General features: G+C 52.8%; 1 protein-coding gene across 6 annotated transcripts in view; it reads left to right on the top strand.

Annotated features, from left to right (window-relative positions):
* The window catches only part of MSI1 (musashi RNA binding protein 1), a 57,434-nt gene that overhangs the window by 22,264 nt on the left and 19,134 nt on the right, over positions 1–16,036 (top strand). For all 6 annotated transcript variants that reach the window (XM_053279858.1, XM_053279853.1, XM_053279856.1 and 3 more), the window contains exon 6: positions 41–133. In XM_053279858.1, coding sequence (XP_053135833.1) covers positions 41–133 — 93 coding nt within the window. The remainder of the gene's footprint in view (positions 1–40; positions 134–16,036) is intronic.

The following is a 16,036-nucleotide window of genomic DNA, read 5'->3' as shown; positions in this document are numbered from 1 at the left end:
GCTGCCAACCATCACCCTTTCTGCGTGTTCTGTCTTCTAGATGGTGACGCGGACTAAAAAGATATTTGTGGGTGGTCTGTCTGTGAACACCACTGTGGAGGATGTGAAACAGTATTTTGAGCAATTTGGCAAGGTAAGTGCTCTGAGTGTGGTTGAATCCCTAGTGGTGTTTTTCCTGGGAGATTTTGGGCATTATAGACTTTAGAATGTAACAGCCATTTCCTCTTCCCAGGCAAACCTGGGAAACGTAGTCCTGGGAGGGTCTAAGACAGGCCTGCTCAACTTTGGCCCTCCTGCAGATGTTGGCCTGCAACTCCCATAATCCCTGGCTATTGGCTACTGTGGCTGGGGATTATAGGAATTGTAGTCCAAAGACAGCTGGGGGGGCCTATATTGAGTAGGCCTGGTCTAAGAACACCTGATGAAGTTCTCAGCCCCTGACTAAACTACAGTTCCCAGACTTCTTTGTGGGAAGCCATGACGATTACACTGGTAGAAAGCCTATATAAAAAGGGCCCTTTTTAGATTTCCAGAAGAAAAGGTATCAGGACAGGGCTTGCGCAACTGGCCCTCCAGCTGTTTCTGGACTACAACTCCCATCGTCAGGGATGATGGGAGTTGTAGTCCAACATCTTCAGGAGTGCTGCAGTTGTTCAGCCCCGGATTTGGCGATGGGCTGTCTCTTGGTAAGACTCTTGGGTTTCTGCCAACTGTCCAGAAAAAAGTAGTCCGGCCTGCTCTTCTGCCGGTAGCAGCGATTCAGAGTGCATCAACCAGCTGCGGAAGCTTTTCTTAGGAAGTGATGCGGCGATGAGGTGGCGGGAATGCTGCTGTTTGAGGCGTAGCGACTGTGGCTGGTTGACAATTCTAGCCTGCACGGAGGCTTTGAAAGGTGTTTTGTCTCTTGCCAGCAGCATGCGGGGCCTGCAGAAACCGGAGCTCCTGTTTCTGTCAGCGGCTTCTCCCGAGATGCGCTTTCAGCCGCCTAACAAGGGCCCCATTCATAAGGTTGCGTTTAAAGGCGGCTCCTGCATTTAATCAGGGTTCACCCAAGCCTGAAGTGGCGCAGCCCGTGACTACGTTGGATGTTCTGATCCAGATGCAAATCGTTCCTAACTCTTAGTTCTCAGCCTCATTCTTTGCACTGGATTCCTCTTCTCCAGCTAGTTAACATGGGGACCAATCCACCAGGAATCGAGCACTTACACACGCCCCATTCAGCAGCATCCCTCTTCTCTGCATCCCTCTTCTTTCCATCCCTTTGCCCCCCTCTTCTCACTCTGCATCCCTCTTCCCCTGCTGGTTAACATGGGGCCCAACCCACCAGGAGTTCCACCAAGAATCCGCCACCTGCACATGCTCCATCAAAGCAGAGGGGCGCTGCTCTTGTTGTGAATTATGCTCCGGGAAAGGGGGAATCGCCCTCTCCCCGCCTCTGCCCACCTTGACGACACCCATAGCTTCCTCCTGAGGTAGCCACCTTCCCCTTTGTTTGAGGTAGGACCTCCTCTGCCCCCCTGGTTCCTTGGATGCCTCCTAAACTGGATTCTGCATCGTTGGATGGCCTCGACTCAATCCCGAGGCCTTCCGTGAAACGGGCCCACCTTTTCGTGGGTTGGAATTGAATCTGGGGGCAGCATACTGAGGCCACAAGCGGTCTCATTCTTAGCTATTTGCCTTTGGAGAATCTGTCCACCTGTTGGCGGCATCTGGATAACCAATGTTTCTCAGCATGCAGGATGGGAGAACACTCTGTGGGCTTAACCTGGGAATCCTGGCGGGGTATCTTGGGCTCTTCTATAGCCAACACACAGGCCGCCCTGCGTGACAACATTGTCTTATTTTTAATTTATTTTTACACTTCTGTCTTCCTCCAAGGCGCCCAGAGTGTAGTCCTTTGAGTACATGGTTATGTTTCTCCTCCCAACAACCCTGTGAGGTAGGTTAGGGTGAGAGTTAACTGATTGGCCCAGAGTCACCCAGTGAGTTTCATGGCTGAATGGGGATTTAAAAACAAACAAACAAACGTTTTTTATACCGCCCAAAACGTACGTCTCTGGGCCGTTTACAACAAAATAAGAACAGAAAGTAAAATACTAGTTAAAACAAAAACAAAAAGTTTAAAACATTACAACAATTTAAATTTTTAAAAGCAATATTTTAAAACAGCATTAAAACAGTATTAGTTAGAAGCCTGGGTGAACAGATGTGTCTTTACAGACTAAAATTTTTAAAAGCTGTCAGAGATGGGGAGGCTCTTATTTCTCTAGGGAGCGCAGTCCAAAGCCTCGGGGCAACAACGGAGAAGGCCCGTCCCTGAGTAGCCACTAGATGAACTACAAATGCAAATGCAGACGGACCTCTCCAGATGATCTCAATGGGTGGTGGGGTTGATGACGAAGACGATGTTCTCTTCAATACCCAGGGCCCAAGCTGTTTAGGGCTTTATAGGTTACTAGTAGACATGAAGCCCGTTGGTTAACGGGCGCTAGTGGAGCTCTGCGCTCCAGACGTTCGCCGCCATTCCCTCTCCCGCCACCCCCCGGCGCCCGCGGCTCCGGCCGGGCCCGCCACCCACCGCGGCTCCGGCCTGGCCCACCGCTGCCCGGGCCCACCGCCGCATTGTTTTGTCGGCCGCCTCATTCGGCGGCCATCCTGGGCGGCCAGAAGCGGCCGCCCCGAAGAAGCCAGGTAAGCGGCGGCACGGCCAGGCCTCGGCCATGGCTCTGCCGCCTCCTCGGCCGCGCTGCCTCCTCTGGCCGCCGGGTGCTGGCGGTCCTGCCAAGATGGCCGCCGGGTGCTGGCGGTCCTGCCTCCCTGGCTCCTTCTGGCCATGCGCTTCGCGCATGCCCAGAAGAGGCCAGGGAGGCACGGACACACGCTTGGTGTCCGTCCACGGACGGACACCAAGCCTTTTATTAGATAGGATAACCAACACCTTGTACTTTGCCAGGAGACTTATTGGCAGCCAGTGTAGCTCCTTCAATACTGGAGCTATATGATTTGAACTCGGGTCTCCCCGGTTCCAGTTTAACATTCTTAGAACTCCACTATGCTGGCTCTCTAGAAAACAGCCATTGTCTGGAACCCCTTTTAGGGTTTTTAGGGAGGGAAGGCAGTAATTTGTAAGAATGGCGAGGGTGGGGGAATGCCCCCCTTTGAAACTAGCCCTTTTTACATGATATGGTCAATGCACATACAATCCGTGTACAGTTACAGAATACGCAGGTGCTGTTATTAATACGTTCTGCTGAATGCAGGAGCGGCAATCGGCGTCCTGTCTAAACCCATTTGAGAGGGTCTGTACCCAGGTTCACTTTGAATGAACACGTCATGTCACTCACACAAAGCCGTGTACATGTGTTCAGATGTCTGAACGCAGCGCAGTGGCAGGTCTCTTTAGCCAAGAGAGCAGCTGTAATCTTGAGCACGCTTACTTGGAAATAAAGCTCCTTCGGATCAGTGGGGCTGACCCCCGAGTAGTTGTTTTCAGGCCTTTGTGTTCAATTCTGAGATCTTTTTTGTTTCGCAAGGTTCAGAAAAAGATTGTGCCCCCTCGGAACACACTACTTCCCCCCTTCTTGCCCCCCTGACAAATATTTGTTTCCGGTATCACTACTTCCCCGATAACTGATCAAAGAGGCACCTTTTAAAAGTGGCGAGTCTCTTTTATCTAGCAGGAGGAGAGCAACTGGCCCTCTCCATCCCCTGCACAGCATCCCTCCAGTGGCTGCTGCTATCTTAGGTTTCTTTTTTAAGACTGTGAGCCCTTTGGGGACAGGGAGCCATCTTATTTATTTATTTTGGTGCAAACCGCTTTGAGAACTTCTGTTGAAAAGCGGTATATAAATATTCATCGTAAAAGAGATTGTGCCCCCTTTGGAAACGACTTTGCCCCATGGCAAATATTTGCTTCTGGCATCACTACTTTTGTTTAGGGGAGGGGTATGCGTGCATGCTGCTGTAATTCATTTAGATAGTTTAGAATTGTTCAACCTTGTATTCAAAATGGCCAGAAAATTAGTTCATTAGTTAGTGAGTTGCATTTCTATTCCTCCCTTCTTCCAAGCATCCCAGAGTCGTGGATGCATGGTTAAGTTTCTCCTCACAACAACCCTGTGAGGTAGGTTAGGCTGAGAGAGACATGTCTGGCCCAGAGTCACCCGGTGAGTTGCATGGCTGAACAGGGATTTGAACTCGGGTCTCCCCGGCCCTGGTCCAACTCTCTAACCCCTGCGCCTCGCTGACTCTAAAATGAGAGGTTCCGATACATTGGCGCGCTCTTTGTGTCGAAGCTGCAGATCAAGGGATGCAGAAGGAGCCCCTGCCTGCATCTGACGACAAGAACATGGGTAGGTATTAGGTAGCCAGTGGCCAGCTGGGAAGCCATGGCGTTGGAGCCATTGGCTCAGAGTGGAGGGCTGCCGCGTGGGCACGATCCACCAGAAATGCCTTGTCTGCGAGTGCTCCTGGCTGGGGATGCAGGTCACCCGAGGGTGCCAGCTTTGCACAGCTTCCGCTCCTTTGGGTGGAGTTGCCCGTGCAGGAGACGGTCTCCTCAGTGGCACACCTAGGCAGAACTGGTGCCCGCACTGCCCCACCTCTAGCCACGAGGCCGCCCCCCCTGCATTTTTTTGGAGGGCCCTCTGCTGCCACCCCATGCCCACCACAAACCGCCAAAATTAACCTTACTTTAGCTGCCAATGAGCGCGACCTGGGGGGTGTGCCGAGCAGGACTCCCCCTTCCACGCCAGACAGGCAGGCCCAGCGGCTGCTAATCCTGCCGTCGCCGCCACAGGGTGTGTGTGTGTGTAGGCCTGCTCAGCTCACCTCCGGCTACGCAGATTGGTGGCTAACCTTTTCGTGGTTCGGCGCAGCGCGGGGTGGTGGCAGAAGGCCCCTTGGAGCCCCCCCCCAGACCTTGGAGGCCACGGGCCGGGTCCCCAAGGTCCGGGGGTTAGAGCGCCTCTGGGTCTCCTTGCTGGGCTGCCTCCAGCGCCCTTGGGGTTCCCCTCTACCTTGACGAGCGGTTTCTGGCGGCTTCCTGGGAGGACGACTCGGGTGTCGAATGCTGGGTGGTCTTTGCCGCTGCGGCCTCCCGGCGTCTGCTCGGCCCGCACGAGCCGCTTGCTTTTTTTTGCCTGACTCGGCGTGTTGTGTGCCTAAGTTCTTTTCTATGACGTTGCTTCCACAGAGCCCCTCCCTAGGACTTAGGAGCCGGGCCAAGGATGCTCTTTGAGCTGTAGTTGGCCGTGAAGGGGGCACCTCGTGTCCCGGCATTCGATAGAGCAAAGGTACAAAAAACAACCGTGTGTAGTTCCTCCCCCTTCTGTCTTCCGGCGCGAGAATCACAACACCAGCCTCACCTTCTTCTTCTCTCTTCACTGTAGTGTGCCCAGGAGATTTCTCTAGCTAGACGATCATTCTCTGTATAGTTAGACTTCTTAGATGTAGGAACAATACATCTCAGCTGTTTAGTGGTTGTTTTATTTTATTTCCCCCCTCCTCCCCACCACCCCTACTCACTGTCGTGTTTAATCTTTCTCGTCCGTAGTTTTCGGAGGTTGCAGAGTAGAAGGTCTCGGTAGCAACTGTGTTTAGCCTCGCTCCATTTGCGTACCCCAAACTGTATGCCTCGCGCACTTGAACGTGGGACGTGCCCCATGGGGCTGGTGGGCCGACACTGGGAGAACTCCGGGAGACTTTCTCCCCATGAATTGGGTCTTGGCCTCAGCACCGTGGGAAGGGGAGTGCTGGGACACCCCAGGGGTGGGGGACGGAATCCAAAGCCCAGCTTGGATGGCCCAGAACTGGATTCATTTAGTTGTAGGCCGGGCTTGGCTGTGCCCACAAACACACCGTGGCGTCCTCTAGTCCAGAGCTTTTTTTAAAAATGTGCAACCGCACACAGAAGGGTCACAGAGCATAGACCAGGCCTGCTCAACTTTGCTGTTTTTGGACTACAACTGTGTTTGGACTACAACTCCCATAATCCCCAGCCACAGTGGCCAATAACCAGGGATTATGGGAGTTGTAGGCCAACATCTGCAGGAGGGCCGAAGTTGAGCAGCCCTGGCATAGACTAAAGGCACGAGTACAGCCCCCTTGCTGAAGTGAAGGGTGGGTAGGTGGTGGTCGGTGGCTGGATGCGAGGCCCACGTATGCCACTTTTGGGGATTAGGCCGTAGCTCAGGGTATGTAGGAGGAGGTCCCAAGTCCAGTCCTGGCAGTATCACCAGGTAGGGCTGGAGCAGAGTCCTTCCTGAAACCTTGGAGAAGCTGCTGCCGGTCAGTGTAGACAGGACCAGGCTAGATACTGGAGCAGAGTTGGCCTGATTCCGTATAAGGCTGCTTCCTGTGCTCCCAATACATTTATTTATTTAACATTTTATATCCCGCTCTTCCTCCAAGGAGCCCAGAGTGGTGTCCTACATACTTGAGTTTCTCCTCACAACAACCCTGTGAAGTAGGTTAGGCGGAGAGAGAAACGACTGGCCCAGAGTCACCCAGCAAGTCTCAGGGCTGAATGGGGGATTTGAACTCGGGTTTTCCCGGTCCTAGTCCAGCGCTCTATAACCGCTACACCACGTTGGCTGGTGCAGTTCCAGAATGGGTCTAGTTCCAAAACGTTACGATGTCGGATGTCGTAAAAGGTGATGGATAACGACGAGAAAAGATAGCCACGGGGAGAGCAGCCCAGGCTCCCCTCGAACTCAGACCCGGGTCAAGGGCCCCGGCCTCTCCTCCTGACAAAAGACCACTTCCCACAGACTCCCCTGCTGCTCCTCAAAGAGGCTCCGCCAGCGAATAGAACACGGTTCTGCCACAGTGCTTTCCAGTTCCCAGGCCTGAGGATTTTCTCCCACTCTATGGAGGCATGTCAAGAATGTGCCTCAAGGCCACAAGATATGTGGACGCGGGCAAGGACGGAGCACAGGGGTGTGTGGCAGTGATGCAGGCGGCATGCGCGAATGACACTCGGGCTGCCAGGGCTCCTCAGATCTGGGTCCCCAGCCGTGTTCCTTCAAACAGGGATTCCCAGATGCTGTGGACTACAATTCCCAGCATCCTCAGCTGCAATGGCCTTCGTTTGGGGATTATGGGAGTTGTAGTCAACAACATCTGGGATTCCCTGTTCGAGGGAACACTGCTCCCCAGATGTTGTGAGCCCACAACTCCGATCTTTCCCCACCACAGTTGTGGGGAACCCAGGTTGCACTGTTCAGGTCTGAATTATTCTTTTAAAAAGCCCTGCTCCAGTCTTTTTTTTTTCTTTTTTCTTTCTTTCTTTCTTTTTCTTTCTTTCTTTTTTTGCGTCTAGGGCATGCCTGCTCAACTTTGGCCCCCCAGCTGTGTTTGGACTACATCTCCCATAATCCCCAGTCACAGTAGCCAAGAGAGGAGAGGAGAGCTGGTCTTGTGGTAGCAAGCATGACTTGTCCTCTTAGCTAAGCAGGGTCTGCCCTGGTTGCATATGAATGGGAGACTAGAAATGTGAGCACTGGAAGATATTCCCCTCAGGGGATGGAGCCATTCTGGGAAGAGCATCTAGGCTCCAAGTTCCCTCCCTGGCAGCATCTCCAAGATAGGGCTGAGAGAGATTCCTGCCTGCAACCTTGAAGAAGCTGCTGCCAGTCTGTGAAGACAGTACTGAGCTAGATGGACCAATGGTCTGACTCAGTATATGGCAGCTTCCTATGTTCCTAGTAGCCAGGGATTATGGGAGTTGTAGGCCAGCATCTTCAGGAGGGCTGGAGTTGAGCAGGCCTGGTCTAGGGTCAGGAAATCTAGATGCTCAGTTAGCCCTTCCTTGCAGAATACAACCTGATGGCCCCCAACCAACACTTCCTAAGAGCTAGCTCAGCTGCAGTGAATCTACTTATAATGCCAGAAGCCATCTGATTGGCTGTCTCACTTGGGGCCTTGCCCAATCCATGAATAGGAATGGGTAACCACGCCTCCATCTCCGGCATAAGGGGCCTTGCGGGTGATTCATTTGTTCCTTGATCTTACCTGCCCGCCCTTTGGGAAATGGGACAGAGTCCATGATGGTTCTGTTCTTCCTAAACGGCCCAAAGACCCACAATGCACTGCTGCAGTTGAGCAGGCCAAGCCCTCTATCCTACCTGGATAGAAGCTCTCTAAGCTCCTTGGCAAAAAAGTAGGGTATAACGAATAAACCAAATAGGCATTGAGCTGCTGAGAGTAGGGATGTGCATGGAACTGGTTCGGAGGCCATTTATGGGCCTCCGAACCGGTTCGAACAGCTTCCGGTTCTGCCGGTTCGATGGCGGGGGGGTGCTGCTTTAAGAGCCGGGGTGGGTGCACTTACCCCTCTCTCTGATCTTCCCCTGCTGGCACTCCTTTTTTCTCAAGTCCATCGGGGCGGCATCATACCTCCCCGCCACCCCGATGCCCCCGTTTACCAGATACAACCGGAAGTATCCGATGCACCTACACAGGGAGGTACGCTGCCGCCCTGATGGACTTTAGAAAAAAGGGAGTGCCCACAGGGGAAGAGCGGAGGGAGTGGTCAGTGCACCCTCCTCTGCTCTTAAAGCAGCATGCCCCCTGCCATTGAACTACCCCCTCCCAGTTCTGTGCACATCCCTAGCCGAGAGCGCCAGTAAACTTGTAGCAACCCCCCAGCGGCAGTTCCCAACAACCACCCGACAACGTCCCCTTGCTTTTGCCCAGAAAAAATGCAGACCGCAGTGGGCAAGAAGTAGGTATGTTGGAGAAAGATGCGGACTCAGTAAGTGGCTTCATATTACTCGGGTGAGTGAGCCAGGCCGCATATTGCAAGGGATAATAAGCACATAGCAGGGCTTTGCAAATCCCAGGCGCCAGGGAGCCATGGGGCCTAGGAATTTAGCGGTAGTGCCTAGACTGGGATATTCAGAGGTAGAGTTCTTTAATCAGATCTTTATTTGTCCCAGGCAGCCTCGTGTCTGTTCTAAGCATGTTACTTATAAAGGGCATAAAGAGAAACCCTTTACTCTCCCATCCCATCATGTCCATCACTCAGTCTGGAACTACCACCACGGATATTTATATACCGGTCACAAAGCAGTTAAGATAGGGGGGGAAACACACACACAAATAACGTGGTAATTTTATCCATTGTCCATCGTCCAGCAGCCAAGATTTTGGGCTGGCTCCGAGATCCGTAGGAAATTTGTCAAGGTCTGGCTTACAAGCCGTGCGAAGTGAAGGATTCCGCCGCAGTCGCTCAGGCTTGTAAGAAAGTGCAAAACCGAGCTGCGGGAGACGCCCAGTTCTGGGGCAGCAGAGCGAGGCGCGCGGCGCGCCCATCCCCAGGATGTGCCCGCGGCATTCTGCCGTCATGACGGTGAGAGGGCGGCGTGGCCGCTTCCTCTCACGCGGGCGGGCGAGGGGACGGCCCATCTGCCCGCCTGGTGATGTCGATGCACCGCCCGGTGGGTAGACGGGACTCTTTCCTCTCTCGCTCGGACGCAGGACGAAACAGGCCAGCCAACCTCTTGCCGCCACAAGATGGCAGCCGCTGGCGGTAGGAAGCGGCAGCGGCAGCAAGGTAGCCGGCAGAGTGGAAGGGCAAGTTCCAGCCCCCACGTGACAATGGAGGCGCGAGGGGTTCGGTTGAGCAGCAGGGGGCTCCAGTGCTGTGGGGGGCCCCACTGGGGGATGCAGAACGTGGGCCGCCACAGGGCTTGGCGGGCCGTGGTTCATGTCTGCTAACCCCTGCTCACTTGACAAAGCGGCACCTTTTAACGTGGCGGTTCTCTTTTATTGAGCAGGGGGAGAGCAACTGGCCCTCTCCACCCCCAGCACAGCATCCCTCCAGTGTCTGTTGCTGGTGTCTGTCTTGTGTTTCTTTTTAGATTGCGAGCCCTTCGGGGACAGGGATCCAACTTATTTGTTTTATTATTTCTCTGTGTAAACCCGCCCTGAGCCATTTTGGGGAGGGCGGTCTAGAAATGAAATGAATAATGAATAATAATAAATAATAGCATCTCTGGAAAGGAGCTGATGAGGCGGGAAAGCTGTTTCTGGGGTGTGCCACTTGGAGCTCTAGCGGGGGTGTGTGTGTGTGTGTTTGCATTTAACCTAGGGGTTTCTAATCTTGGGGTCACCTGATATTGTTGGACTACAACGCCCAGCCACAAGGGAGCTGTAGTCCAACAACCTCTAGGCACCCAAGGCTGAGAGCCCCTGACATAACTGGGTGCTTCTTAAAGAAAAAGGCGGGGGCCTTGTGTCTGGGCAATGGCTGTGCTCGGACCCTTCTCCCTCCCCTCTAGCTTTCCATGCAGCATTTAAATTTTTGGACACATTTGGGTGGCACCAGGCTCCGCTCCCCGTCTGAGGTGGCACAGTCCAGAAACAGGTTTGCTTCCTAATCTCTTGTTTTTTTGAGGGCTAGGCCTTAATTACCCGGCGACTGCGGGTGGAGCTGGTCCCTCTGGGCATTGCTTTGAGCCTGCAGCTGGGCCCGGGGGTGGATGACGTGGTTGCAGGTGCTTAATTGTTCAAGCCGGCTGCTTCTCCCCCCCCCCACCGCCCTGCAAATCACCCCCTTTTCAGCAGAAAAGTGGTGGCCCACGTGCACAGATCTGCACATGCTTCTGGGTCTTTCTGGGATTGCCCCCCCACCGCCCCCCCCAGCCTGGAACATGTACACAAATGAGAGGTGGATGCATTCCGGGAATTCAGAGTTTTGTGCATCTTTTGCGCATCTCTTAAAAGGTACAGGGAGTCCTGTCTTCTTTCCCACATGGCTGCTCTATACACTGGGGTCAATAAACCTCTTCTGGAGCTAAACTGTTTCAGGCGGCACATTGGGGGCTCTCTTGATTGAAAGCAAACATTCTCTTGATGTAGGAAAGTTCCCATTTCGGGGCAAAGGTTTATAGCGGAGCCTTCCCCTGATACGTTACTTTTCTATGCACAGGGCAGGGTTGATAAAAATGGATGATTAAAAAAAAAAAAAAAGAATCGGATTTTTAAAAATTTAAATTGGTTTTTATTTTTAAAAAAGGAATTCATAAAAAAGAACCTAGGTCCAATATATCATCATGAATGTTAATCATAGCTTCTAATTATATTCTGTGAACATGTGAACAGCAGTATATCGGGATGAGAGATAACAGAACTGATCAGTCCTATTCTGCAGGTGGTGTACATGCAGCGTACACACACAGTCAAGCCTTTGCCCTCTCCTCTCTACAAGTGCAAAGACATTAGGTCCATTCACACATTATGTTCAACACTTGTACGAATGTACAGTATACACAAGTACAGATCTGTACACTGGTACAGACATTCACATGTTATGCTGAACACCGGTACAGAAGCATACTTCCAATCTGTACGATGCACTTGAAGGGCCTGTATCCAGGTTCACTTTTAAAATGCACCCAGGTACAGTCATTCACACAAACATGTGTACAAGTGTACAGACAGCATAATGTCTGAAACGGGCTGAAGAAGGTCAAAGAATGAACAGAGGATTTGGAGAGATGGAATAGATCTGAGCAAGGAGGAGAAGTCTGTCTGGAAATAAATGCAAGAGATAGGGGAGGAGAATAAAAAGTGAAACTGAAAATGAACAGAACAGATTCTTGCAGTTCTGAGGAAACATTTTCCGAGTGTATTCTCCATTGTGGAAGGGAAACACCCATCATGGCAGTGGGCTGCAAGAGAGACCCTATTTTGGAACATTTTAATGAAGTTCCTGTACCTGTGGGTACGACAAGGCACGCAAGTGAATTGCAGACCGTGAAATGTGGGGCCTGGTTGCCCGAACGAAGCAGCATTATGAGATGTGTGCACCTACTATAGTGTGTACCTACCTCCTATAAAATTAAATCTAAATCTATTAGATTTAGAAATTAAATCTAAATCCGTTCGATATTAGACGAGAATGCACTTTCCCTAGAAAATGATGATTCAATAGAATCTCCCTGACCAGCGATTTAAATTGTGATTTAAAGAATTAAAACAGAGTCCTCCGGTGATGCAATTTCAATCTTGATTTTGAATCACGATTTAAATCGATTTGATTTGAATCAAATCAACCCTGGCACGGGCGGGAGGGAGAGAGAGAGAGAGATTTTGGAATGGAAGAACATTCAGCCACGGAAACTTGCACCGGTACAGCCCAGAAAGAAGCCCGTGCCGCTGATTTCTCTCTCTGTGCTTAAAAACCGGCTGTATACCAGTTCTCTTCCCTGGTTGGCTCTCTTGCTGACTCCGGCGTCCGCCTCCGGATAGGATGTCTGCCGGTAGAGAGGAAGCGAGTGACGGGGAGGGAGCCGGCTATTTATACCCTCTGTCTCTAAATGAAGGCCTCGATGAATATGTGTGTGTGTGTGTGCCCACGCTCCTGAGCAGAAGCGTTCAGCTGGTGCTGCCTACGCCCCGGAGTGGCAGAGGTGGATTATTTGGGAGAGACGGCGCGTCACTGTTAGTCCACGGCTTCCTTCTCCTCCCTGCCCGCCCTCCCCAAACGTTGCATCATCTAATGACTGCACGACGCCCAGGCTTCAGATGTCAGCTGCAAAGGCAGCCTGAGACAGATGGCCGTTTCTGCATCACGGGATTTCTGCCTGGGCCGCGCCTGCTTATTTCCGTGGGGCGGATGTCCAGCCGGCTGGTACTCCGAGGGTCCGGCACCCTCCTTCTGAGGTTGGAGGTGGCTTATAGGAATCAGACCGGTGGCCATTGATAGACCTGTCCTCCGTGAATTTGTCTGAGCCCCTTTTAACGCCATCCAAGCTGGTGGCCATCCTCGCATCCTGCGGCAGAGAATTCCGTAGATTAATTCGGCCCTGTGTGGAAAAGTACTTCCTTTTGTCAGTCCATGTGATGTATAGGACCACCTAATGGCGCAGCGGGGAAATGCTGGACTAACAAGCAGAAGGTTGCTGGTTCTAATCCCCACTGGTACTATATTGGGCAGCGCAGCAGTGATCTAGGAAGATGCTGAAAGGCATCAGCTCAGACTGCGTGGGAGGAGGCAATGGTCAACCCCTCCTGTATTCTACCAAAAGAAAAACATAGGGCTCTGTGGGCGCCAGGAGTCAGAATCGACTTGATGGCACACCTTTACCTTTATGATGTATAGGGACTGCCCCACTTCAATTGGGGGGGAATGCTGCTGGACAGTATTGCCTAGAGGGCAACCTCTTCTCTTTCTCCTGCCTTTGCCATCCCATTTGCCACTTGCTGGAGAGGTGACCGTTCCCCTCTCTTGGCCGTGTTTTCTGACAGTTGTGCTCGTGTGCATTGCCCCTCAAGAGGCGTCACCAGGTGGGTTCCCCGGGGACAGGAGAGCCCAGGTGGGCTGGGCTGGCTCACACGTTTAAGGGAAAGGAGGAGGAGGTTCTTTCAGCCCAGCCAACCACTGGCCCTTCTTGGCTGGCACTTCTGATCGGCAGCATCTCCGGATAGGCCTGGGAAAGAACCCCCCGAGTCTGGGACTCTGGAGCGCTGCTGCCAGCCAGGGTAGGCAAACCTGTGCTGGACGGGCCAAGGGTCTGATTTGATTTGATCTAAGGCAGCTTCCTATGTTCCTGTTGGGGAAGGACCAGCGCTCCGTGGAAGAGCACCGGCTTTGCACGCAGGAGGGCAAAGGCAGCCAAGTAGGGCTGGGAGATCCCGGTCTGAAATCCGGAGAGAGTCGCTGCCGGTCAGTGAGGCGCTACCCGGGCAGGGCAGTGCTAGCCCTGGTGGGTCTGGTCGCGAGAGCCACCGGAATCCTTCCCTGGCACACCTCTGCCAGGTAGCCTGGGTTTGAAACCCAGCAGGGGGACCTGCGTTTGCCTCCCACCTCACTGCCCGGTCACGTGGCTGCCGGCAGCCATACTCACCATAGAGCCAGGGGGAAGGAGTGGCCCGGCAGCCGGGGGATATCTCAATGCACCGTGCTGCTTGTGCGGTGCATTGTGGGATATCTGCTCGCCAGGCTTCGCTCCCCACCTCTCGTTCACCTTGCCACTCCTGTGAGCATGTCAGCATTGGAGCCTTAGCCAGGCTCAGGCAGATGTGGGGGAAAGGAGGTGGTATTCTGCCTCCCTCCCAACCCCAGTTCCAACCCCAGTGGCCGAGTGAACACCCCTCGTGTCTTTGACAGACCCTGAAGCTGCTCTCCTTGGGGGGAGAAGCTCCTGCCTCGTCTTGAGCATTTGGTGTTGGTGGTGTTGGTGTTCCATGCTTACACACACACACACACGGCCAGGAAGAGCTCAGCTCTGTGACCTGCATACAGTACATCATGCAAATTTGTATGTTTTCTTTTCTTTTTGCATACTTGATTCTGCCTTTTCCTTTCCTTTCCTTTCCTGCATTGTTCATCATCTTGGGTCAACCAGCAGGGCCATCTGAGGCACTGGCACTGCACCCCTAACCCCGGAGGAGCCCCCTTAGACCCCGCTCTGCATTCTGAGATTTCAGCAGGCCCATCGCGGCCTGTATGCTCTGCACCATTAAGGACTAGACCCTTGATTTCCCTTTCCTGAATGGTGGCTGAGGTCCTGGGGAGCAGAATTCTCCACCCTGTGCGGCTTTCTCTAAAAGAGAGAAGCCCAGCACGTCTTTCTCTTTGGAGAATAAATGCAACCAGGTGCATTTCAAAAACCTGTGGGTTTGTTTTTCCCCCTAACTGTGACTGAAACTTTGAAGGCATGGGCAAGGTATAGAGGGTTTGCTGAGTGCTTTAGTTACTTCTTTCCTTCCTTCCTTCCTGGAAGAGATGGAGACCAGAAAGGAGTCGTGGTATTTGAGTGGCTGTGGCATGCTATTTTTTTCATATAGGAAGCTGTAGGGGGAATTGGATCATCTCCGCACCTTCCCTGTTTCAGGGTGTTGATCTTGCTGGCAGGCGAATGCCTCCTGAAGGACAGGATCATCTGGCAGGGCTCTGGGGGAGTGATTTGAGATGGGTATCCCTTCTCCCTCTCGAGCCCTTCTTAGCACAGGGGTCAGGTTTCCCTGTTTGTGTTCCCAAGAGCCATGGGAGGGCAGTGCCTTGAGGTGGAACCTTGGAGTTGCCAAAGGGGTGGCAGGCTTGGAGGAGGAGGAGGAGGAGGAGGAGGGGAAAAAGAACTGGATGGGAGGAGAGGGGACAAGGAGAAATGGAGCCACCTGGAAAACAAAAGGAAAACACCTGGGAAGCAAAGAAAACAAATCCTGCAGGTCTCGTGGTAGCAACTGACTCTCTGCAGGCCTTTCAAGATGGTGCAGGGGTTCAAAAGGGCTCTGTTTCCCTTAAAGGAGCCCCCCCCTCCGGTTGCTGGGCATAGGGAATTAGAGCTTCCCCTTCTCGGAATGTTTTTATGAAGGATCTAACAAAACATCCCTGTTTTGTCAGGCTTTTGGTTTATAGGCACAAACCTAAAACAACAACAAAAACATTTTTGGCTGTAGGCACAACCTAAAAAAAACATACCTGTTTTGTCAGACTTTGGGTTTATAGTTCATAAACCAAATGTTTTTGTTGTTGTTTATAGTTTATGGTTTTAAAGCTCCGGTTTTCGAGTTCTGACTGTATTTTAAATGGCTTTAATTATATTAATGTTCTAATGGCTTCTTACGGTGAACCGCCCAGGGACTTTTTTTGGTACAGGGCAGTATATAAATGTACGGAACCAACAGATAAGTAGCGCAGCCCTGCATGGGACCCACGGCCGCCTCCACATGGTGCTAGGAGGGCGGTGGGGGGGGGGGACTTGTTGCAGAGTATCCAGCTTGAGCTGAAGCCCCACACAGGCCCCACAAATCAGGGAACCACCCTTAGGTTGTTGGAGGCCGCCCCTGCTCCTTTGGGCCTCACAAGGGAAGAACCTGGGTGCGACTCGGAGCTCGAACCGGATCCGATACAGAGCTCAAACCGGGTCCGACTCGGTATAAGGCAGCTTCCTCTGTTCCTCTGGGGGACATGGCTGTGAGAGTGGCTCAGAGGGGCTCGGGGGAGACCGAGCGCCGCTTTGACCTTGCGGCTGCGCCGGTGGGACACGAGGGCCCCCCGCCGCCTCCCTCCAAGGGCGCGGCCTCG

Source organism: Hemicordylus capensis, chromosome 15, assembly GCF_027244095.1.
Source record: "Hemicordylus capensis ecotype Gifberg chromosome 15, rHemCap1.1.pri, whole genome shotgun sequence".
NCBI lineage: Eukaryota > Metazoa > Chordata > Lepidosauria > Squamata > Cordylidae > Hemicordylus > Hemicordylus capensis.
Note: the sequence above shows the minus strand (reverse complement) of the source record. Positions and strands in the feature narration are given on the sequence as shown.